Consider the following 26,878-nt stretch of genomic DNA (forward strand, 5'->3'; position numbering starts at 1 on the left):
CAATAATGGGTTCGAGATCGACCTCAAGTACAGGTTCCAAATTAAGCAACTGACATATGTGGAGAAGAAAAAAAAATGAAGATGAAGCCACCCAAAAGGTGGCACGGGCATGAATAGCCCGTAAGTGGTGGCCCTTTTGAGCCATCACCAGTATCAATAGATGATACTGGAGATCTGTGGAGGTGCGACTGCACCCTGCGTGACGGGAGATGTCTCCCGGACCAAATGGTGTGATGAGTAGAGAGAGAGAGAAGATTAAGCCACCCAAAAGGTGGCTTGGGCATGAATAGCCCATAAGTGGTGGCCCTTTTGAGCCATTTCCAGTATCAATAGATGATACTGGAGATTTGTGGAGGTGCGACTGCACCCTGCGTGACGGGAAATGTCTCCCGTGGATGAGTAGATTGATGATTGATGAAGATTAAGCCACCCAAGAGGTGGCACGGGCATGAATAGCCCGTAAGTGGTGGCCCTTTCGAGCCATTACCAGAATCAAAAGATGATACTGGAGATCTGTGGAGGCGCAACTGCACCCTGCGTGCCGGGAGATGTCTCCCGGACCAAGTGGTGACCAAATGGTGCATATGTGGAGAGCTAGTGTCTCAATTTATGTTTGTCCTGCACACCGCCCCTCCATCCAGTGGGCAGCGGTGGATAGGTTACAATTACTCAGTTACTACCTACAGTTAGCAAACTGGGGATATTTGGCTAAAATTTCTGGTAGCAGATCATTTTGAAGGAAATATTGACACATCGCTGGAACATTGGTTATAGAATTGTCTCTAAATTCACGTATCTTTTTGCACTCCATCACATAGTGACGGAGGGTGTGCGAATAATTTTGTTGACACAGTTTACATTTGGTCGGGTCTACATCAGAAGATAATGAGAATTCCCAGAGATACTTGTAACCGAGTCTAAGCCAGTCGCGCCTCCACAGATCTCCAGTATCATCTCTTGATACTGGTAATGGCTCAAAAGGGCCACCACTTACGGGCTATTCATGCCCGTGCCACTTCTTGGGTGGCTTAATCTTTATCAATCGATCATCGGCCTTTCAGTGTCAGAGACTGTTCTTCTGCCATCCCTAATTTCCTGAAATACTGCGGTTTTCTCAACAGAGATTGATATAGTACAGGTAATACGAATTTTGTGGCTTAGGAATATGCCTTGCCTCTGTAATTTTTTCCATCGCCCTCACAGGATGGGTATGGACTTTGTAATACATGATCTCAATCATAACTGCGCAGGCACTGAACCCTAGAGATGCAGCTAGTTGAGTACACTGCGCTGACTAATATAACTACTGCGCTGTATACATGCTGCAGATAAATATGCTCCACTGAATAATTATATACACTCTGCCCATAATCTACTATATGCAAACGTTCTCTTACAGTAAAGCTGTATCATTAAGAGTAGGATTAATTTAATATATATATATTGCAATTGATTATTTATGTTATTGGTTGAGGGGATCAGAGATGCGCCCGATTATTTAGGTATTGTGCGTATTGGCATTGATGTCTGTCAATAGCATACCAACATGAACCCAATTGTCAACATCATATTAGTGCCATCCCTACGCTACCTATTCCCTACTATAAATAATTATCTTTTAATGCAGTAAGATGCTATAAAGTTTAATTACTTCAAACTTGTATTAACTCCTGATTTGAGGTCATTCACGCAACTGCGCAAAGTTGGCAGCTCTGTATACTTACTCAGCACTATCCAAAAAGATCCTTGAAGGTGAGCTGTGTGACGTCACACCATCACAGACTATATGCTAACAAATAACATCGATCTTTTATCTTAAATTTTATAGGTTAGGTTAGAATATATAAGGCGAGGGTTAGTTTAGGCTAGATTAGCTTAGAATAAAAAGGGTTATTTAAAGAATAGCGATGACGTAGACGGGATAACTTTTGGTCCTTTTTGAACCTCCGTTCCATGACGTCATCGTGTATAGCAACAACAAAGGTCTTCCGTAGTCGTCGTCGAGTGGTTCTCCTCGTCTGGTCTATCAGCCATATATACCACAACAAGACAGGTTTTGGAAGTTTCAGGAAATGGGGGCAGTGTTAGGCATATGTGGCGCTGCTCAGGTGAGTTCACTGGGCGCAAGATGCTCTTGAATATCGGGAATTAATCGATTTTTTTTTCCGTGTTATTAAGAGGAAGCCCCAGGTCAGGTGATGCAGCAGTCGTGCCAGACGCACAAGTACTGTATTGGGAATTATTTAGTAAATGAATATTTAATAATGCTGCAGTGAATAGCAATATGGGGTGCAGAGCTATAGGTATTGGCAGAAAATGTTTAATTTGAAAATTAACCAATTATCCCATGTTTAAACGTATAATACGCTTAATGCCACACTGACATTGTCATATGCTGTCAGTGTGACATTATCAATACTGCCACTAAGGTTATAATATATAATGTCGGGGCTCCTTTGCTCGCTAGTGTTTCGAAACATCCCCAGATGCAACCAGAATGTCTACTGATGTCACAACTTTGCACACTATGAATAAAAAGCTCAGATTTATCTATTGCTCTCTATTTTTTATAGGTTCATTTAGTGTTTAGTGATGTAACACAAATAGTCTTGAGGCCCGTTTTTACCCGAGGGCTACCATTTATTTAGCAACAATCATGGGAAGTGGAAGCCAGTGGCTTTCAAAGATCCTCCTCCTACGCGCTGTGCTCTATATAAAACAAACGTTTTGTTTATTTTGGGGCTCGTGTAGTTTATTTGTAGATTAGTTTGGGTGTGGTAAGATTAGGCTTAGTTAGGGTACAGCAGAGCACTGCCAACTAATTTGCCAGTCATTTTTCTTTATTTGCAACAGGGCAAGATTTTTACCATGTGATGTCCAAAGCATTTAGTCTTAAGATTATCCCCATCTGTATTGAATGATCATCCTTGATGTTTCCTACTGTACTATATAATTAAGCTAATATCAATATTTATTCTTTATACTTATTATTTTCTTAGATTAACAAGTTGTTCACTGATCATTTAATTCATATTTTCATTTTATAGCCATTATATTTCACATTAGTCTAGATCATAATTCTATTCACCCATACTATACACAGCTTCACATATTCCCAATATTCATCTTAAGCCAGGTCTGAAAATCTATAAGCACATCGGTAGTACAAGAGCGGTACAGTAAAACTGGAGTGTTTTGCATACTAGCTGCTTTGTCCATAGTTTATATTACAAACAAAAATTGTACAGTATTTTGTAATTGTTTAGTACAGTCATACCATGTAGGCTAATATTTGATATATTTGCAGCTGGCATGCTGCTGTGGATCAGCTGCATGCAGTTTGTGCTGCTCGGCATGTCCATCATGCAAGAATTCCACTTCGACTCGCATCATGTATGCCATTATGATGCTGATGGGTACTATTGTGGCCTGCATCATGCTTTCCCCTGGCCTTGAGAATGCTCTACAGAAGGTGAAAAATGTATTTTGTTTGAGGGAAAGGGGTTCTGAATGCAATATTGATCAGTACTGTACTGTTACATTGTATGTAGTTATGTATAATTACTGTATAGGATTTTATTTGTTGTAAATAATTGGCTGAAACATTTGTTATTGTGCTTGTGCAAATGACGAGTCTCAGTAACATGACTGAAAATATAATATCCAAACCACACCAGAAAATGAAGAAATGGCAATCATTTCTTCATTTTCGGATGTTTGGTTTGAATATCCTGTTATTGTGCTTAGTTCCAAAGCAACATAATAATTAGTTTATATAATTCTTGTAGCTTTCATGTACAGTACTGTAGATAATGTGGGATTGAGTTTATAAATAATGACTTGAAGGTAAATAATGGCCTCTTAGAAGGCGGGTACAGCAGAAGTAATGTATTAACATGTATAGTGAGTGCTTTCTCTCCTGAAGCTTGGTAACTTGAATCTCTGGGTAATTCAGCCAAAGTTGAGGTAATCTTAGTATCGCTTGATTCAGACAGAAATCAAAATTGTGGAGTTTGCCATTGGGTTATTGAACAATGTGCAATAACCTTTATTTGTGTATGTTTGTGTATATTTGTGTTCAACCATGCTTAACAAAACGGTTGAACTTTTGTACTCAAACTTGATTCGTTCCAGAAGGCTTTTTGTGCCCATCTGCTCGAGTCTTGAATACAGTACAGTATTCGAATACAGTATCCTACAACAAAAGCCCAATGCTTTTGTTGTAGGATACTTGACTTAGTCTAATGACTAGACACGACTTGTCCACACTAGTGTGTGCAACTACTCGCATTTCTTCACCCCTTTCATGAATTGTCATGTGCAGCAAGAAGCAGGCTGATATCTGCTTGGTAGGCTCCTTGTGATAACTTATTTTTGCTTCATTGCATTAGGGCATGAATGCAGGTTTTAATTCACTTTTTATTTCCAGGTACCATTTTGTGGTAATGGGGAAAGCAGTGCACCTTCACTATTGGATGGGCTATCGGAGGGTGTAAAGGTGGATTGTACTGAGGTGGGTGTCTTAAATTTAATGTCCTATTGCATTGCTACCATTTTTATTTTTTGAGGTAAAGTTTTCATTTGCTTAAAAAGCTTATTAAAGCACAGAGCAAATTTTAAGTGAAAGTGAGAGGTAGTAGTATCACTTGTTTTTAAGATAGGACAGTATAGTGATCCAGTTTATATTTATTTGCAATGATGTGTTAAATTTAAAGTTCTGAGATTATACTTTTATTGACTGCTAACAACATGCTTTCTCTTATAAAAGGGAACCAAGGCTTTGATATAGAAGTTCAGTTGTAGTAGCAACTCTCCAGGGCTTGCCACTCACTTCTGCCTAGATTTGGTCGCATGCTTCTGAGTGGTGCCTTACTCAAAGAATTGGTTGTTTGGCCATCTTGTGGTTTAAAATTTTATGTACAAAATAAATTGCAGGAATAGCTTGTAAAAATTAAAAAGTTTTGTATGATGGACAAGTTTGAGGAAATGGTTTATTTCTCCAGCAGAAAGTGCCCAGCCTTTATGACTATGTAGTACTTAGAAGAGATAAGGATTTGGGATAGGAAGGGGAAAGGGAATGGTGCCCTGCATGAAGCGAGATCGTCGCTCTCCTGTTCAGCCCAAATGATTGGGTAGTTTTGAGGAAGTAATGCACAGTATTTGGCATTGAATAGAATGCGCGAGTTCTGTTCACAATCGTCCAAATGTGTGTATTTACATGCACAAAATCATTTTCTTAACAAAACCACTTTAAAATCACTTTGAATTAATTTATGATGAAATAAATGTAAAAAAAAAAATACCGAAATATCTTACGCCAGCAAACACAGTAAATAACATTATTGTTGAAATTTGTAAAAAAATTGCTTGAAATGATAAATGATTAATAATTTGTGCTTCCTTTACTTTCCAGGTGGTTGGCTACTTGGCAGTTTACCGTCTGTGCTTTGCGATGACATTGTTCTTCTTCTTCATGGCTCTTCTCATGATTGGAGTCAAGTCGAGTAAAGACCCTCGAGCTGGAATACAGAATGGGTAATGACATTACATTATATCCATGACAATGATGACATTGTATTCCTCCATTTCACATTTTGTGGGAAATCCAGATTAGTGTGTTTTAAAGCATTATTTTATTTGATGAATTTTAGCATTTGTTATCATTTGGGACTTGTATATGGACAGTGTAATGAATGCTAACCGAGAATGCCACTTAGAGATGTTAGGCAAGGCCTGATCCCCTAAGAATTAGTTCCACAATTCAAAATATGATAATCTGCTAAATAAAATGTCTGCTCTTGAAAATGACTGCCTAACTTTAGACAAGGGAAGAGGTAAATGCCAGTTAAAGCTTACACCATTTATTAATTAATGAATCCCCCAAGTAATATAAAAATGTACTACCACATTCTGCTTTATGTTAAATCTCTGACTCCAAAAAGGAGGCAAGATGTACATAGCAAGCTAGTGGCAGGCTTATGATCTATCTTGAGGTTATCTTGAGATGATTTCGGGGCTTTAGTGTCCCCGTGGCCCGGTCCTCGACCAGGCCTCCACCCCCAGGAAGCAGCCCGTGACAGCTGACTAACGCCCAGGTACCTATTTTACTGCTAGGTAACAGGGGCATAGGGTGAAAGAAACTCTGCCCATTGTTTCTCGCCGGCGCCTGGGATCGAACCCAGGACCACAGGATCACAAGTCCAGCGTGCTGTCCGCTCGGCCGACCGGCTCCCTGATCCCTTAAAGGTCAGTCTAAACTTAACCCAAGACACAGGTGCTCTACTTGTTGGTGTCTGGGTTCCAGCTTACAGGATCCCCCAAGTTCCAGCAAAGGCACCACATGCAACACTATAACCAGAATAGTGGTGGCTCAGATACTTAACACTAGGAGTACTTAACTAGGGGGGAAAAAGACCACACCAACCAGTCCTGGCCATCACATCATCATCTATGTGCCTTGGTTCCAGTTTGGTAAACTGATCATATTGTAACACTATTACTCAAACCTCTTCTGAAATCCTTAATTGCCACAATTCAATTCTTAGTATAAATGTAACATCTTAACTTTATAATGTACTAGACAACACATCAACATAGTATATCTAAACTAGCCAAGCGTGCCAAATACTGGGTACTCTCAAGTCTGGTAGAAAATAAATCAAGAATGGCGGGTATTTTAGAGTGAGTAACCTGTCTTCATTTAAGTTGAAAGATGCAAACACACTACCTTATGAAAACATGTATAAACTAACCCTGTAATTCTATTAATTATAATCTAATACAATGCAGGACTTATCACAGAAATAAAAATATAAAAAAAATAAGCAGGAAATAAAAATAAAGGTCTCGCACATTTTTTAAGGTAAACACGTACCAGATCATGGCTCCTGTATTCAATGATAAGAGCGAGGATCATAGCAGTAAGTCTCCCTAATTAAGCTCTAAATAACCTATTATTATATCCAATTAATAAAAGTAAATGTCAAATCTCTTCTTTCATAATAACATTTTTCTTGATTAACCTTGGTACATGTAGTAAGGCACTATTCTAAGAGTAGTAGCTGTTGCTGATAAAATGTGAGGGCAACATAATATAATATTCTAAAGTTTCCTGCCTTGAATATTAGTTTTTCATGACAATAGAAGATTTTCACTTTCATTGATTACTTAACCCTGCCTGTTTTTCATGTACAGTATTAGCATTTTTTCAGCATTTAATGAAATGTTAACTTCTATCATTGGTGCCAGTATTGAATTTTGTTACTATGATCAGGATCACTGAATCAATTTACTTAGTTTTTGTATAGTTTATAATGTTATTGTCAAGTCGGGGAACCTAGGCTAGTTTGTCAGATTGATAGGAGTAATATTGCTATTAAACATTGCTTGTCAATACTGTACTGTACAAGGCAAGAGTTTAACCTGGGTTTTACTGCTTGTATCTATACAGTATAATGATGTTATCTTGAGGTTATCTTGAGTTGATTTCGGGGCTTTAGTGTCCCCGCGGCCCGGTCCTAGACCAGGCCTCCACCCCCAGGAAGCAGCCCGTGACAGCTGACTAACTCCCAGGTACCTATTTACTGCTAGGTAACAGGGGCATTCAGGGTGAAAGAAACTTTGCCCATTTGTTTCTGCCTCGTGCGGGAATCGAACCCGCGCCACAGAATTACGAGTCCTGCGCGCTATCCACCAGGCTACGAGGCCCTGTATTTATGTTCTGTATTTATGTATTTATCTTCTTGATACAAGATTTATAGTTTTAAGGCTGTATATTCATAATTTTGACATATGATCCAAACCACCCACCCACCTTCTGATTGGTGCAGATATCCCCATATTCCCTGTAATGAGGGGAAAGGATCTTGAACTGGAAATCCACAATCATCATCTCCCCCATAAGGCTGCCCAACCACTTGGGCTGAATGGTAGAGCACAATGGTCTCCCTTCATGTAGGTCACCATCCAAAGCCATGACTGTCAAAGTGGTTGGGCACCATTCCTTCCCCCCACCACCTCGTCCAATCTCCTTATCCTGATCCTTACCTTTTATTTATATTCCAATAATTATCCAAGGTGTAATTGTCGGTTTGTTTTTGGTCTTCGTAAACTTCATGATTGATATCTCGAGCTCGGTTTTTACATCTTTAGGTTACTCTTGTACCATACATTGGAGGTAAAGTATTTAGTTATATTATGAATAATTGCCTGTTACAGATTTTGGGCAATCAAATATCTAATCTTGATTGGTGCGATCATTGGAGCATTCTTCATCCCACGAGGACAATTTGGAGAAGTTTGGATGTACTTTGGCATGATTGGCGGGTTCCTGTTTATCCTTATACAATTGGTGCTCATCATTGATTTTGCACACTCCTGGGCTGAATCTTGGGTCGACAAGTATGAGGAAACGGAGAGTCGTGGCTGGTATGTTTTTTTTAGCTTTCTAATATGCTAATAATTATCTTTTACTGTTTACTGAAGTTCATTGCGTTATTAAATGAACTAGAGATGTAATTCATGGCAATCTTGAAAGTTTCTCATTTAAAATGCATATTTTTTTTTCGTAATCAGACTTTTTGGTGACCAATTATGATTTTGTATCTTCAAAATATTGTTTGCTCAGTATTGTGAAATATGTCTGGTGTAGGGGCCCAGGGACACGAGGGTCAGCTGTGATGGACAAATATCAAGTGGCTGTGTTATCATTTCAGGTATTGTGCCCTGTTGTTCTTCACTTTCCTCAACTATGCTCTGGCCATTGCTGCCGTTGTTCTTTTCTTCGTCTTTTACACAACGGTAAGTTATGATATCCTAGTTTGTTTATTTTAAAAAATTTTGCATTACATTGTTGGGTATATTTTTTATGGACGACAATTGGTCTTGAAGTTAATTTTGACAGTAAAATAATTGGTGTTAAAGTTGATGAACATAAGTTACAAAAATAATAGTGTGTATTTGGAGAAAACATGTTTGCATATTAACTTGTGTGAGATGAATAAATTTTGTATTTTAAATTTCTAGGCAAATATATTTTCTGATAAAGTATGATTTGTTGTTATTGGTGTTTTTAAGTGCTTGGTAGATAATTGCTTGCTCTTGATGTGCTGTTTTCTTCTGTTGCTCAAGTGTTTGACTTTCTGTACTCTTAGACTGAGAGTTGCAGTCTTCACAAGTTTTTCATCTCCTTCAACCTGATTTTGTGTGTTATCATCAGTACTGTGAGCATCTTGCCCAAGATCCAAGAATCGCAGCCTCGTTCAGGGCTCTTGCAGGTATGTAGACACAATGTGTACCCCAGTATAGTACCACGCTGTTTTAGCAAACTATGGATATTGGCTGTAGTACTGTCAAAATTAAATTTGCTACTTTGAATGTTGATTTTTAAAATACCAATATACATATTTTAAAATCTTATTCCTGGTCAGTATGTTGAAAATTCTTGTACATTGGATCCTCAATAGTTCATATCACAATACTCTGTACAATTTTAAGGAACTGGAATGACGCCCAAATTTTTTTTATGTGCAAAGTATAAGTCAGGTTTTAAGTACATCTGAGAAGTTCTTTTCTGGGCACTGCACTTGGTGGCATCTTAAGATAAGCTCCTACTGACCCCTGGTTATGATCTAGCTCAGTCAGGGTGGATAAACATTCCACACTGGCACAACAGGAAATTTTCAAACTGTCCCTTGCTGGTAATGTTGATGCAAGCGGAAGACTGTAGACTTAATCTAGCACATGAACTGGATTTGCACAACTGGAACTGAAAGGGTATAATAATTGCATATCTGAAACACAATGTCTTGGAGCAAAGCACCAAAGAGCTAAATTTTATTGGTGCAGTGAATTTGGACTACATTATTGAATGCTGCTTGTGTAGCCAAAACCATCGTTTATAAAAATTAACATTTATATTGTAGGGGTGAGCAAAATGAGAATTGCTAGTTGAAGTATTGCGGAACAAACGCTTACGTATTGCTACTAGTGGCCAGCATAGAGTAGCCAGGGTTACGTTACCTGTAACATCAATAGGTGTCTCCTAAACCTAAAAATGGCTACTAAAATAAATTATTCACTTTGGTACTATAGAGCTAATGGATTATTGTACTTATGGATTACTTATTGACCCAGGAAGACTTTGATAAGCCTAACAAGCTTCCTGGCCTAATAAGTAACCCATAAGTACAATAATCCATTAGCTCTATAGTACCAAAGTGATTAATTTTTTTAGTTGCCTTTTAGGTTTCGGAGACATTGATGTTACAGGTAACGTAACCCTGGCTACTCTATGCTGGCCACTACTAGCAATACATAAGTGTTTGTTCCGCAATACTTCAACTAGCAATTCTCATTTTGCTCACCCCTACAATATAAATGTTAATTTTTATAAACGATGGTTTTGGCTACACAAGCAGCATTCAATAATGTAGTCCAAATTCACTGCACCAATAAAACTAAAAGTTCTCAAGGATAACACAAACCCCATCACTAAAATGTTATGGTCTCTAGCATTAAAACCTGCCACTGGTGCTAGTCTGGGTTATTGTTGTGTTGTTGGGGCTTCCAACTGATGATGGTTGCATGTAATTACCTTGTTAGCCATTCAGTTGATGGCTAGGATGTTCAGTAGTGTCTAGAGAGACTGTTACGTGAAAATGTTTTAGATGCATTCTGGACTGGACTGAGTGTTCTCTAGTTCTTCCTAGTGCCATTACAACCCAGTGGGAACAATTTTGCCAAGTCCCCTGCTATGTTAACACAGAATGTGGAGCTGCCTCGTGCAATCTTAATCACGGGTCAGTTGGAAGTTATCTTTAGAAAGAGCAGAGTGAGATAGAAAATGAGAAAAATCTATAAAAAAATTATCAGCTGATAGTGAAAATACAAAAACCTTTGTCAAGAAACCATGATTTTTCAGAAATGTTCTGGCCCTTATTCTGTGCTATAAAGATTTTATTTTTATTTAATTAAAAGTTTAAATTGTAGCTTATGATGCAAACTTTGTATTTATTTTCCAGGCCTCTGTCATCACACTATACACCATGTACTTAACATGGTCAGCCATGACCAACACGCCTGATCATGAATGCAAACCTGACTGGGTTTCAGTTATCCATGGTGAAGGATCTACATCTCCCCCTCCAGTAATGTCTCTGGTTTACTAGTACAGTAAAGGATTGTGAAATATCGTGCATGTATTAATATTTAGTTAAGGTTTAATGTTTAAGAAAACTTGTATTAAATATTATAATTTTCTTAATGTAAATTATTGAAGTAGATTGAAAAATAAAGGCAGGTTTTATCTTTGAAGACAGAGAAACCCTCGTTCGATGCAGAGTCCATTGCCTCGTTGGTCATCTGGTTCTGTTGTGTTCTTTACTCCTCGATGCGCACTGCCTCCAATTCCCAAGCTTCACGCCTCACCATGTCGGATAAGGTTCTCCTGAAGGATGATTCCAGTAAGAGACTTAATATTTTGTTAGTTTTACTTGGTGATGGGCCTCTTAAGTTTTATGGAAAATATGCTCAAAGAACTTACTTAAATTGTAAAAGTGCTCATACAATTTTCTTTAACCCTTCAACTATGTGACACAGCTAGGGATGTTCTCACTAATTATCTGTAAGCTGTGCAATGTGTTCAGGGATGTTTTAAAGTACCACATAAGATTTAAAACTCACGTGTATACAGGCCTCGCATCTGCCTCGTGAGGCCTCCAGTAAATGGACAAAATCTTGGGGAAAAAATTGTGCACCCATCCTGGGTGCGAGAACCTCAGTACTGAGAGGGCAACCATGAGCAGCACATGCAGCACTACCACACAGCTCATAGCCACAGCATCAATTAATAATGATGAAATAAATAGGTAACTGTGATTATTTAACATTGGTGGTGATGTTCAAATATCAGTGAACCCAATGGTGGTTTCCACACACTGCATGAGGCAGACATCCACAGCACACAGCCATGGTTTGGTGCATCTACTAGTGAAACAAGACCTCGTGTTTTTAGAAAATTAACGTGGAAAATGATTCGTATCCAGGATTTAATGACAAGGATTCTGATAAGTGTTCTAGCTAGAGTTAGCATTGTGCATAGTATTTCTTTAAGTCCATTTTTGTTCCAGTAAAATTTCTTATTCAGTTTGTGCAACTTTTAGTTTGTGCAGACTATCTAATGTTATCTATGCTGGTGGCTGCTTCAATCTTGCTACAAAATCAAATATGTGCAGTTTTATTCAACTCTTGATGCAGGAGGTTTATATGTATGGTGAATGTTCCATATGAAGTCAGTCATTTTGAAAGGGAAGTTCACAATGAAACGGGTAGTCAAAGGATATAAATATTGGTAGATAATCACTCTGACCACGAGTATGGAAGGTGCACTCACGGTCTGATGCATTTCAGTTTCTGTACTCGTGCATGCATAGAATACAATGCTAACATTGTAACCTCCAAAATATGACTTGTATCATTCCTGAATTGCAAATACAGTAATTTAAACTGGTCTGTATTTTTGGCCCCTTGGAAATTTATCAATAAGGGGTCCTAATGAATGTAAGCATTTATTTTCTTGATGTAATAATGCAAATATGAAAAGTTTAACTGTTACACTCCTTAATGAGTTTTGTTGTAACATTCATAATGATCGTTGATTGTGCTATGAGCAACAGTACGGTAAACTACATAAGCAATATCGTGCAAATTTTGAGCCCAATGAATTTTTCTTAGGCTTTGCAAACAGTACTGTTCTGACTATTTGAGAAAGGGGGTAAAGCACCAACATGAAAGTGGTTTAAACCATAGTTAATTACATGCATGTCTAATACTTAAGTGTAATTACCTAGGTGTAGTTAAAGAATGATCTGTGCTTGTGGTGTCCCACCTTCCCAGTACTCCTTGTCATATGACTCTTTGAAACTACTGACAGTTTTGGTATCCACTGCCTTCCCAACTTGTTCCAGCTAGCTACTACTAGCAAAACAGTACTTTCTAATATTTTTTCGGCACAGTTGCTTCCTTAGCTTGAATCTTTGGCCTTTTGTTCTTGAAGTTGCAGCGTTCAAGAATTCCTGTTGTTAATTTTGGCGATTCATGTTGCTATCTTGTGTGTAGTGATCATATTGCCTCTTTTTCTTCTGTCTTCTAACTTTGGCATATTTAATGCCCCTAGCTTCACAGCTCTTGTTTTCAGTTTCAAAAGCCATTTTGTAGCACATTTTGGCACCTTTCCCAGTTTATTGATGTGTTTCTTAAGATATGGACACCATGTAACCACTGCAGCTGTTCAAAGTCCAACTGTTCCAACTGTTCAAAAATCATTATCAGGTTCTTTAATATTTAACCATCCATGTATTTAAGTGATTCTGAGGTTGTGCAAAGAGCATACTGCTATGCTTTCCATTGTCCTTTGTGGTTCTCCGGTGAAAGTCTGCTATCTAGAGCTGCCCTGAGATCTTTGCTAGTTCTTTAATGCCTTTTTGTATAATTTTAAGGTTGTGTGGCCTACTTTCTCCTAGTCCACATTCTATAACTTGGCATTTATTCACATTGAAATCCATTTGCTAAGTATTGCTCATACTTATTTTGTCCAGGTCATTTTGAATAGCATGACAATTGTCTTTATCTTCTCTAGTAGGTTAACATCATCAGCAAACACATTCATATAGTTCTGTATTCCTTCTGGTAGATCGTTTATATAGATGATGAATATTACTGCTGCAAGAAATGAATGCTGTGGTACTCCCGTAGTAACACTTCTTCGGTCTGATACAGTGCCTCTGATTACTGCCCTCGTCTTTGTCAGTTATGACATTTTTCATCCATGTTGGCAGTCTGCTTGTCACCTCTCCTGCATATTCTAGTTTCCAGATGAACCTCTTGTTTGAGACTGTCAAAAGCACTTTAGGTCTATATAAATACAGTTAACCTAATTGTCTCTTTCCTGTAAAATTTCTGTGGCTCTTATCATAAAATGGAAGTAGACTTGTTACACAGTATCTTCCTGTTTGAAACCCATACTTAATTGTATCATTTCTCTCCAGGTATTCTACCCATTTAACTATTTTTTCTAGTTTTGATTACCATGCTTCCTTGTCCGGTAAAAATATAGATCTATAATTTAGTTTTCTCTGCTGCCATTTTTGTAGAGTGGAACTAGGTGCCTTTTTCATATCTGCTGAAGTAAGATTCATGTATATAAAGATGCCTAAAATATCAATTGGAAGTGGAATGATCAGCTCAGGTGCACATTCTCTTGGAATGCAAGGTGAAACTTCATCTAGGCCAACTGCTTTGTTCCTTCCTAGCTCCTTGAGTGTTTTTATTATTTCATCTCAAGACACCTCTGTGTACTCCATGGTGTTTTCTGAAATTGACATTTTGTCTGGTTCTCTGGAAACTTCATTTTGCGTGCACACTTTGGAACTGCTAGTGATCACATAATTCCTTTCCATTCTCTGAATCTGTTCCCCATTTTAAATCTCTAAGATTTTTTCCTTTACATGAAGTTTTCTTAAAGTAAATTTATAGAAAAGGCTTGGTTCTGTTTTACATTTGTCTGCTATTCTCAAAGTTTATCAAAATGGAATGAAACCCATTCTTAAAGTTTCATTCTGCCTCTCTTTGTATGGCTTTGTAGCTGTTGCTTGGTTTGTATTGCTACTACATTTGAGGGTTAAGCCTTTTCCTACATCAAATACATTTTTGTCTTGTTCTTTGGCCCTCTTGCAATTTCTGTTGTAACCAATTCTGTTTTCTCGTTCTGCATCTCTGTTTTGGTATTCAATTTTTTTTATCTTCTTGGTTATCTTGAGGTGATTTCGCGGCTTAGTGTCCCCGCGGCCTGGTCTTTGACCAGGCCTCCTTTTTGTGTCACACCCCCAGGAAGCAGCCCGTAGCAGCTGTCTAACTCCCAGGTACCTATACTGCTAGGTAACAGGCACATCAGGGTGAAAGAAACATTTTTGCCCATTTGTCTCCGCTTCTACCGGGGATTGAACCCGGAACCTCAGGACTACTAATCCTGAAGCGCTGTTCACCCAGCTGTCAGGAGTCCCAAAGACTTTGACTAAATAAATTTCACAATTTGGCATTTGCTTCCTTACACTATAACAAGTTCTTTTTAAATGAAATTCATTAAGGAATTTGCTTTGTTCCCCATAGTGTCCTCTCCTAAAATAGTTTTGCAACCATTTTATTTCCTCATTCTCTTCTAGATTATAACACCCTCTCCTGAACCTACTCTTTTTCTTAGTGATTTTTTTCTTCTGCTGTCTGTCCTAGATGGAATTTTCTTTACTAAACACCCAAAAATTGATGGATTTGCTTCTTTTTGCAGTGAAGGAGTTTGGGTGGATATGAGTTTCCTCATATGGGACATTTGGCCTTGTGCAGTTTTCTTAATTCTTGTGTTTAGCCTTTGTCTGTGTTTGGACACCTCTTCTTCCCCAAACCTGGTCTACCAAACTTATCTTCCTGCCAGATAGTCTTTCGACTTGCAAATAATTAAATATCGAATAAAAAATATATATATTCTCCTTTATATACACAGGATATAAGCCACTGAGGGAAATCAGAAAGGCAGATAAGAGTAACTTAATTAAATTGAGAGGAAGGAAAACAAAGTGGGATCGGTTAAAGCTGGATATGCCAGCCTAACCTCCAAACATGATAGTACAGTACTTGTTGCAGCTATTTGGTCAAACGTACAATAATGTACTGCCAAGTCCAAAAAAATTTTGTACTATGGGATTACCGAAAATAACATACAATAAAAAATGAAACGGTACCTAACGAACCTAATCTAAATTGTCCAAGGCTAAATCAACAATTTTAGTGTAAGGGGGAGAATACTCAGTTCTTTACATTTTATTATTTATTTTAATTATTTTACATAAGCACAATAAAATAACAATGACACTTCAATAAATATAAGACAGTCCCAGTGGATTCCAACACACAACTATTTTGTCTTTAGGTATTAGTCAAACTAATGAGGTGTGTGTTAAATTTATTTAAAAACACATCATAAAACACGCATGGAAATAAATCGGCTTGAGTACACAGATCTCGGTGTTAATGTGAGAAAAGCAGAGATAAACACCTCATTATGAACTTTGCACACTACACTATACACAAAAATCATAATAGCATGATGCATCAAATGAACAAATCCACAAGAGCCGTGATGAGGGTTCGAACCTGCATCAGAGAGGATCCCAGACGCTGCCTTAATCGACTGGGCTACAACATGTAAAAGAATTACAACCGGGAAATCATCCTGATTTACCGACGGATCCTATAGTCTCTGAGACACAAACCAGGGTTTTACGCAGTTCCCCCATGCACTCGAGCTATGCCAATAGGCTGTTCTACCTCTTCGCCATTATTTCATTACACACAGAAATCGCAATAGAAATCACACAGAAATCTATTGTGATTTCTGTGTGTAATGAAGTAAGGGCAAAGAGGTAGAACAGCCTATTGAGATAGCTCGAGTGCATGGGGGAATTGCGTAAAACCCTGGTTTGTCTCGGAGAGACTGCAGGATCTGTCGGTAAGTCGAGATGATTTCCCGGTTGCAATTCTTTAAACCATGTCGTAGCTCAGTCGATTAAGACAGCGTCTGGGATCCTCTAGGACGTAGGTTCGAACCCTCGTCATGGCCCTTGAGGATTTGTTCACCTCATTATGGAGGTACAGACCTCACAAGTGCAACCCAACACATCTCGGTCAGATAAGTCCAGCTCTCATTACACAAAAACACACATAGAAAATGTACTTTACATAAATATTCTTTTACTTGGCTCGGCTATACTTGCAAATGCTGGCAAATTTAATAAAAACTAAGTGTCAAAAATAAAATAGACCTTTAACAGTTTTGCGGCCCCAGCGTGTGTGCCCCAACCAACTCCAAGGTGAGTCTGGCGATTCCCGTGAGCGTGCACCCACAATAAAATGTGCATACCCTTTCAGTTTTCTCACATCAATTTTCATGTTACATCGTTCATTTTGGTGTCAATTTGTTTGCAATAGAATTTTCTAAAGGGATATATGTAAATAAGATAAAAAAAAACAGGTGCTCCACCAGCAGCAAACTAGAAAATCTGCGAAGCGTTTCCCACGAGCCGGCACCAATCTGCACACCTATATTAAAATGTGTATACTCTGTTTAGTTTTCTCACCTCAATTTGCATGCTACGTCGTTCATTCTGGTATCAAATGGTTTGCTATCTAAAGGCACGTTTTTTTAAACTAGTCCCATAATTATCAGAAAAGAAATGGAATTTTAACATATTTAAATTTTGGACGCAACGTGCATCCCCGCCAGACATCCGTAGTATTATTTGTGGATGCAATATCCGTCCCTGCCGGACGAAAGTGTTAACTTTTTGACAGCAGTTATCATAAACTGTAGACTCGCAGGGTAATGCGGTTATCATCATATGAAGATTTAAAAAATTAATGTCTCGGTTTTACACGTGATGCAAATATGGATATAAAAGCTCTGTGAAGTGTAATTAAACACAATGGGTGAAACATCAGAATAAATTGGGAAGCGTCAGCAAAATCGAGCACCAGGCATTGACAAGTGCCATACAGACTTTCAGAGTGCCTCCACCCAGTGAAATGATAAATACTGTATTCACTTATTTTCATGTTTTTCTTGTATTTTGTATACAAATCAATAATTCTAAAATGGATTTTTTTTTTTTTAAAGTTTTAATGGTTTTTGTGCATTTTGTACGTATGACCATTTCTCCATAGCCGCTGTCTAAGGATTAAATAACAAAACAAAACATTTAGAATAATAATAATTAAATGCTAGACATTAAGTACCAGTCATAACTCTAGGCCTAATATATACTACATGTCGATGATTCTGAGGATAAACATCCCCACAGCATGGTTTACAAAGTTAATAGTACTTCACATGAACTTTGTTGGTTGCAATAGTCCATTATTTGTATGTTCAACCAAACAGAGATGGAATGAAATTATTGTACCCTGTACGACAATTGGAATCGATTGAAGGAAGTTGTCTATAAATTCCATCCCCAATTTAAAAAAGTGATGCACAAGCTGACAGGTAAACACCTACCCCACCAAAATACACCCACCCATACCCGTACATATGCATACCCACTCCTACCCTACTCAGACTGTCAACCCATCACCGTATATAATTGCCTAACAACCTTTCCATAGAAAAATAGAGAAATTATTTGTTAAGAGCCTTTAATATTATTGTTAGTATTGTGAGAGAGGCTGGCATATAGGACTAGGAAACATTCCTTGAATAGCAGATATTGGCAAATATCCATCATTGATTTGAGTTTTCATGACCTTTTATCTATTTTGGACATTTTAAGTTGTCTTACATAGTTCATGTTGCTCAGGTACTAGCAATACATCTCAAGGTGCTTTACACTTGTATGTTATCTCAAGGTGCTTTACACTTGTATGATTTTGATTTTATAATTGCTTTCTTGAAGGCAATACCTACTTAATTGATTGATATATATATTACTGGATTCTTGATAGAAATTCAGCATAATATTTTAAAATTGTATTTTCAGTACAAGTACATTGAATATAATTTGTTCTTGCACCAATTCTATAGATTTGTATTATTAGATATATGCATTGACCTGCGTGTCGATTACTTCACACGCAGCTTCCCGTAGGAGTATGATCGACATACCCCTCGTGACCAACGAGGTGGTAGAAGGTAAAGCCCGGCCTGCACGTAGTTTACTAACACTACACCATTATTACTTAACGTTACTGCTATATTTGGCTAGAAAGATTTCATACACTTTATAAGAGAACATTCCTGTTTTTACTAATATAGGCTTAAGATTAGTTTGAGTCCTTTTAAAAGGCTACCTCTGTATAATTATCAAGATTATTCAATAATGTTGAAGGGTTTCAATTGTTATGGTGCTGTGCCTGACAGCTTGACAAGAAATTCTTTGATCGTTATTTGCTACAACAGTAATTTTGATTACAACTCTTTAATGTTATTACAGTATAAACATGCAGGAAAAACAACAATTATTTGTTTGCAAGCTTTTATATTCTCTGCTTGGTGGAAAAAAAACACTGGTTTCCTTTGGAGACGATACAAGTCTCGGTACAGTATATTTTCTGTGACTTAGCATATTCCTGTATTTGTGGGGATGTTCCTTCAGAGACTGATATCACACATATTGTAGTATTTTTTAAAGGATTGTGGGAAAATAGGTTACTTTTAAGATCCAGAATTTGACTACATAAATAATGACAGATTATACAGTGGCACCTCCAAAAGCTCCACTTCCCAATAACAGACTCCTCTAAACAACAGACTAAATTTGGCCACTGGATTTTCCTTCCAAAATTTATATTTTTATTCAGAAAGTTCAGATTCTGGAAGGGGTCCCTGTGGAATCAGAATCATTAGGCAAAGTAATTTCCTACAGATCATATTTGATCAAATTTTAACTTGCAGTTTTTCATTTTGGTGAATATCAGTTTAGGTCAGTGGAAGTGCCAGAGATGTTTTTCTGAAAATGGTTGTGGAACGATATCACCTTAATGAGGAAATTGATCGGCCTGGGGCATTGAGGTCATGGTCCTGCCTTTGAAAAATCAGACATTGAAATAATTTGGTTATAATATCTTGGCAACCCCCGCCTGACAGCTGGGACGGAGCAAACCTCGTCTGGCGACTGCTGTCAACGCCTCTTTCTTTGCTACACTTTCCCGCTCTATTGCACCCAAAATATGCCACCTACAATTTTTTTCCTGTGATCAGAGAACACAAATGAACACTTTTATAAGTTTTTTTTTTTTTTTTTTTTTTTTTTGCGCCTGTGGGTGTTGAAGCCATTATGACCCTTAGCGGCTCAAGGGTTAATGGCCACGATTACCGTACTTGCCGGCGTAAAAGACACACCCCTCGTATATGACACACCCCCTATTTTACAAGGATTATTTTGTGGAAAAGACAATTTTAGTAAATGTTTCATCATACATTTATTGAAAGATATTTTAAAGTGGATTTTGTGCCACAATACTTATCTCCTCTAAGATCTGCTGTGGTGTAGTTGTTTATATTTTGGGCAAACGAATTGCTATACAAGATGTGAAACTTGTATTTCTGGATGTTATGTTTTGTTGCCGAATCCGGCCACCAGGGTGGTGCACCCGGCAGTGGCTCACTATCGCAGCAATTTGGTGGGGTTGTATTTCATTTATTGCAAATGGCTGACAAGCAGATGAAAGTTGAACATTTCTTTAAAATTTCTTGGATCATTTTTCATTCAAGATAATGAATAAATGTCTTAAGGGTAACACAGTCGTTAAATAATGTATGACATACCAGGTGTGGGTTATGTATACTGTACTGGGTAGATGTGAGCTTCCTTCATAACTGCAGACGTATCATAAATTTGTGACAACAAACTGTGGTAACTCGGCTTGCTTTCAATATCTTATTATTAGCAACGATTTGTGTGCTTAGCGAACTTACCCAGTTTGCTCATCCAGCTCCTTGATATATACCCCTCAGTCTCCCATCTGTAATATGGGCACATTAGATGCAGGGCACATTTTTGATACACTTAAAAATATTAAGTGCTTCTTATACGCCGACAAATATGGTAATTATCTCTGTGGCACTAGTGTAGGAATGCAGTCCCATTCCAGTGTAAACACCATTTTGCTTTTGTAGTTCCAGTAAGCCAAAGTAATCAGAGTATGGTCTGTCATTTGGAGCTAAATAATATGCAGAATGCAAAATTTAACAAGTTGTCTTCAGATGTCAAGCATTCATGGAATGACAATTTTCCAAGAGCATCTTCATTTGCTACATTTTCAACACGTAAAGCAGCATTGTGAGCTTTCGATAGTTTTTGATCAACAATTTTGTTTCCGAAAGATTTCAAGCTTGTACTTCGATCTGGTCCATAATAGGATACTTGGTACATCTGCAACTCATTTGATAGACCCTTAGAAGTGAAAAGTGTTACATTGCTTATGTTTGCATATACTGTACTTTACACCCAGGTTTATCATTCCTGAAGTCTAACCATGGATAGGTTTCCATTTTTTCTTCTACATTTCTTCAGTCCAAACATCTGAACAGGGATACAAGTTCAACTTCAAAGCACCATTACTTTCTGAATTGCACAGGGATCCAGTTTGAAAATTTGAACTAGAAGCGGTTGAAACACAACTTTTGCCACTCGATGCTGTCATTATTAGTCTTCTGTACGTTATTCTTCTTACACTCCTCATTTTGTTTATGAAAGAAGGAAGTCAACATTGTTTGTTTATAAGCCATAATGCGGTTGTTTGTGAGAAAAAAAGCTTCAGTATTAGAAATCCATGGACAACCAGCCACTCTTTTACTAATGCCACAAACACAGAAGCAAAGTTGTCATCTCAGTGCTGTACTTACAACTGCTTGGCTTAAACTGTTATAACATCTAGTAGTTTGCTTATTTTATTAACAGTATCGCCGGCGCCACACGCGCACCGCAGACTTTGACGTCATGGGGCCAATGGTGCGGGTGAGCGTGCGGCGACACCTAAATGTGTATACGCGTTCAAGTTTTCTCACCTTAATTCTTGTTACGTCGTTCGTTTTGGTATCATTGTGTTCGCAATTAAATTCCCTGGAGATGTATATGCATATAATGTCCAAAAGCCTGGCGAGACTCCCCTACAGCAAAGCCTAAAGTCGGAAAAGTTACCGTGAGTGCACAAAATCAGTAAAATGTGTGTACTCGTTTCAGTTTTCTCGCCTTGATTCTTGTACTACGTCGTTTATTTTGGTATCAGTGTGTTCGCAATTAAATTCTCTGCAGATATATATGCATATAATGTCCAAAAGCCTGGCGAGACTTCCCGCAGCAAAGCCTAAAGTTACCCGTGAACGAGCACCAATTTGCACACCACAACCTAATGTGTATATTCGTTCAGTTTGATAACATCGATTTTCATGTTACATTGCTCGTTTTGGTATCAAATTGTTCGCAAAATAAAGGCGCGTATTTTAAAACTAGTCCCATAATAATAGAGCAATAACTGGAATTTTAACAAATATTTTAATTTTGGACACTCATCATCAAAATTATATATATATTTCCAGTGTTCTGACATAAAATTTCATGTTACATCGCTCGTTTTGGTATCAAATTGTTTGCAATATAAAGGCACACATTTTAAAACTAGTCCCATGATAATAGCACAATAAATAGAATTTTAACAAATATTTTAAAATTTAAAATTTAGACCCAAAAACGTATTTATAATCTTTCAAGTGTTCTGACATCATGTTTCGTGTTACATCTTTCATTTTGGTATCAAATTGTGCAAATTTATAGGCATTTATTTTGAAACTATCCCGAGGTCAATCGGATAAAAAATTAATTTTAAACAAATATTTTTGTAGTAGACGCGAGTCCTGTCCACGGCTAGGACTCGGGAGAAAAAAAATTAACATGATCGGTGTCCAAAGCGAGCGATAGTGTTAAATGATCCAGAGATGTGTGGCTCTTCTTGAAAAATGACTTATGATGGAATTGCTAGCATAACTTCACTTTGCCTCATATCCATGAGGTTATGTTGAAGTTCTTGTCATATTGTTCTTAGGGTGCTTATAGGCAATTTAAGGTGTTAAGTAGTCTTCCAGGTTTGGTGCCATTATTTTTTTTATAATTATTTGTGTTTTAGGTCCAGAAGCCATTTAGTAGGATGTCTTTGCACCTTTCCAGTTTGTTGATGTGCTTTTTAAGAAATGTGCAATATACAACTGCAGTGCTGCATGTTCTAGTTTAGGTCCTCACTTTTTAGTCTTCATGTATGTATGAACTTACTGGATAAATGCTTTCTCTGTAATTGGCAAGAGTACACTTCTCTTCCTGTGTCCTTTACTGTGTGTGTGTGTGTGTGTGTGTGTGTAATTACCTAAGTGTAGTTACAGGATGAGATCTACGCTCGTGGTGTCCCGTCTTCCCAGCACTCTTTCTCATATAACGCTTTGAAACTACTGATGGTCTTGGCCTCCACCACCTTCTCACCTAACTTGTTCCAACCGTCTACCACTCTGTTTGCGAAAGTGAATTTTCTTATATTTCTTCGGCATCTGTGTTTAGCTAGTTTATATCTATGACCTCTTGTTCTTAAAGTTCCAGGTCTCGGGAAATCTTCCCTATCGATTTTATCAATTCCTGTTACTATTTTGTATGTAGTGATCATATCGCCTCTTTTTCTTGTCTTCTAGTTTTGGCATATTTAATGCCTCTAACCTCTCCTCGTAGCTCTTGCCCTTTAGTTCTGGGAGCCACTTAGTGAAGTGTGTGTGTTTAAGTAAAATGTTTAAGTGTGAATGAGAAGTCCAGCACCAACATCTGTCAGGTCAGTGACAAAGCCCAAGACACCACATAAGTATTACATCATGAGAAGAGGTAGACCATATTGAAGGCAACACCAAACAGCTTTAAAAAAAACATTTCTCAGGCTGAAAGGCCTCCCAAAGACAACACCAGGGAAGGTTACCCTGAAACAGTGTGTAAAAATTCAGTATGACACATGACCAGTAAACTATGCAGCACAGCAAACCCCAAGTGTGGCATCCTCCTGTGCTTGGATAACAATCTCTAGATCAAACCAGGCAACAAAAAATTAAAGCAATTGGGGATGCAGAACCTAGGTAAGCAATAGTGGATTGCTAGGTATAAAATAAGGGTTTTGGGCTCCACTGGCACTTGTGAAGGGAGCTGCTCAATTGGTGGCAGCAGAGGTTACTTTTAATTCTTGCTTGATAGTTCAGAGCATTAATTGGAGAATGTGTTTTTTAATTATTGCATGCAAGTGGTGTTGAGGCTATTGCTGCTGCTTTTCTATGATAGGAACCTGGTTCCTCAGTGGTGTCTGCTTGAGTTCCTGCTATTTTACATCCCTAATTAAATGACAAGACCATTTGCAAAAGGTACCTGTAAAGGTGAGGAGGGGGGAAGGTGGGGTTAACAAGAGCCTGGCAGGTACAGCATGCTAGGTAGACTATATGGTCACTGTCTCGGGAAGTATCCAAGGGCCTTAGCTTAGGTAGGCTTTACAAGGATTAAATGCCAGAATTAGCCTAACATTGAGCTGACTCTTGTACTGTATATGGCAAATGTCATGAAAAATTTCCAATACTATAAGACTTTTTTGTGTTTGGATTATAAAAGTTGCATTATTAAGAGAGGATTTTTAAATAATAGGTTAGTTCTTGCATGCTAAGTTTAGAAAATTGTGATAGGTTTTAATATTATGAAAGTAAATTTAGTGTAACTTGAATTATAATATTGTACTTAAATACTTTTTTAAATCCTGTATTATCTTGTGTTAGGACAACTTGTAACTTCAATTTGCATACATACTGCAGGTGCCTCTGGTGATCCCGAGACTGGAGATGGGCACCATGTGTGGGATAATGAAGAGGATGGTGTGTCATATTCCTGGTCCTTCTTCCATACCATGTTTGGTCTAGCCACGCTCTACGTCATGATGACCCTCACAAACTGGTTCACTCCTAATTCTGACCTCTCAACACTATCCAGCAACTTGGCTGCTGTCTGGGTCAAGGTGAGATATGTAGAATTGTAAATACTGTGTATAGAATCATGGAGACGCAAGTGTTTTGCCAAACAGTTTCAATTGTATGAATCTTCACTGGTGTGATAACTGCCAATTTTCAACCTAGTAAGACCATTCCATGGATTTAAATGTATATAATAAATTCATTGGATATTGAGACATGAGAGGTGTTTTTGGTGTTCTAGCATACGTTATAAACTACAAATGCCATGCCATATATTGAAGCCTTTGAATGCATGTAATACTGTAATACTGTAGTACACTAACATCACTGTTAGTGTACTACAGACAATTTTGTACAAGACGCAGCATTATCTAAAATTGCACCATGTATTGGTGTGTGGTAGGTAGGTGACATTAATAGATGAAGTTTAAATGAGGCTTACATGGACTATCACAAACATTTGACATTATTTACCAAGAAATTGCATTATTTTGTAACAATTTTCATTGGTAGTCATGTGTGAGTGATAGTGCAGGAGAGTTCAAGGTGGGTGTGAAGACACCCACCTTGAACTCCATATGAACTCTACTCCCTCAGGTTAGCATTATAGATCTGTCAACAATGTGACACATTGTATAAGATTCATACCTTTTTGTTAGTGTGTCCATATTCCCAGTCTATTTGGATAATTTTAGAGTGTTGCAAAAGGCTAATGCTAGGCCCACAGTATTAAATTTATTCATTAGTCTCTCTTCTTACATTTGTTCCAGCTAATTCTCCCGAGTAGTCACTATGATCCCTGATCATTGTCAGCATTATTTCAGAGGTCCTGGTAGTTTACTGATTATGATTGAATCAAATTTTAGATGTTACATACTAAATATACATACTTACATACTAAATTACATACATACTAAACCTTACATACTAAACCTCATGTATTACATAGGAAATTTTCCTGCTTATCACACAGGTCCTTTTTTTTTTGTCTTGTTGACAGAAGAAACTAGGAGGTTATGAAGATTATTTTCTTCCACAGATTGTGTCCAGTTGGATTTGTCTCTTCCTGTATATGTGGACTTTGGTTGCTCCCATCATTCTCAGCAACCGTGACTTCAGTTAAATTTTGATACATTCTACCAGCAGCAAGGTTGAAACGCTTGATATACAGCATGTCCCAAGATATAGCCAATTACACCTTCACACTTGCCAGTATTAAGCAAGATTCCAAAATGTTGCTCTGCAGAATTGCCTAATTTCAAACTTTCATTTTGGGACAAGAAAATAATCAATGAAATCCGAATTGATTTTACTTGTGGTTTAGTATGATAGAACCGAGCCATATGTTAAAAAAAAAATGAAATCCAGACGTGTTCAAGAAATGATTTAGAATGGGGGAGTATTATAACGAAAGGTTTGGTAAATCCAATAAAGAATTTTTAATTTTGTATTGTAATAAACATGTGATTAAATGTGAAAATGCTGGATATTTCCACTAGATCATTTATTGAAAGCAGTATATTTTATGTCTGCCATCGACCGGGTCAAGCATCCAGAAAGGTAAGCATTCCAAAACAAACCCCTATTCTGGTGAAAATTGCTACCTAAGCCGAACTAGTGGATAGAACTCTTCAACAGAAAACAAGGAAACTAGTATGACGTCATACGTCACCGCGCCGCTGTCTGCGCAGCTCCCCCCTCCCCAGGAGGGGGAAGGGGGAGCCCCAGACCTCCCACGCCGGCTATCCACCCACCAGTTCTTCGGCTGATGCTATAGGCATTGGTTATGTGCTCCGGCTCCAGTGGTTGTTTCAGCACTGTACCTAGAGTGTGGTGTCTGTTTTTCTAGGTGGTGCGTGAGCCGGGAGTGATTCTTCAGTACTCGGGCTGCATGCGTCTAGGGTTCCCTTCCCTAGGTGCCCTGTAAGTACTGCCCTTGGGGCTTGGGGCCACCTTCCACAAGTTCCTTGGGTCCTGCCCCTGCTTGGCCGTTTACTGCTTGGTTTTCGGCCGCTCTTTGTGTGCTCGGGGGTTCTGTCTCCCTTGTTCGCCTTAGAGTAAGGGGCAGTGTTTGCACTGGTGGGGCGCGGGGTACTGTGCAGCTTGTCTTTACCAATCATAGCGGCCGGCTCTGTTCCGCTTGGGTACGCTGTCCTCTTGCGGGGTTTTCTTTTTCTTTTTGTTTATCTACCTGGTGGGGGGGTCTGCCTTCGTTCTTGCCCCTTGTGTCCCTTGTGTTCTGAGTATTTTCTGGTGGTGCCCCCTGCTAGGTCCCCGTGAGTGTACACGTCCCGGGGGTTC

General features: G+C 38.2%; 1 protein-coding gene across 2 annotated transcripts; it reads left to right on the forward strand.

Annotated features, from left to right (window-relative positions):
• Positions 1-1,950: 1,950 nt before the first annotated feature.
• Positions 1,951-26,049, forward strand: Serinc (serine incorporator TMS1). Of its 2 annotated transcripts, XM_045741371.2 has the most exons (12): positions 1,951-2,108; positions 3,308-3,472; positions 4,430-4,513; positions 5,414-5,535; positions 8,218-8,427; positions 8,715-8,799; positions 9,153-9,275; positions 11,022-11,147; positions 11,315-11,462; positions 18,680-18,733; positions 24,422-24,621; positions 25,617-26,049. In XM_045741371.2, exons 1-12 carry the CDS (start codon positions 2,073-2,075, stop codon positions 25,698-25,700), a joined length of 1,437 nt encoding a protein of 478 aa, XP_045597327.1. In that variant the 5' UTR covers positions 1,951-2,072; the 3' UTR covers positions 25,701-26,049. The 2 variants fall into 2 exon arrangements, with proteins under 2 accessions (XP_045597327.1, XP_045597328.1); XM_045741372.2 differs by lacking the exon at positions 18,680-18,733.
• The last annotated feature ends 829 nt before the right edge of the window (positions 26,050-26,878 follow it).

This window comes from Procambarus clarkii, chromosome 19 (genome assembly GCF_040958095.1).
Source record: "Procambarus clarkii isolate CNS0578487 chromosome 19, FALCON_Pclarkii_2.0, whole genome shotgun sequence".
Lineage (NCBI taxonomy): Eukaryota > Metazoa > Arthropoda > Malacostraca > Decapoda > Cambaridae > Procambarus > Procambarus clarkii.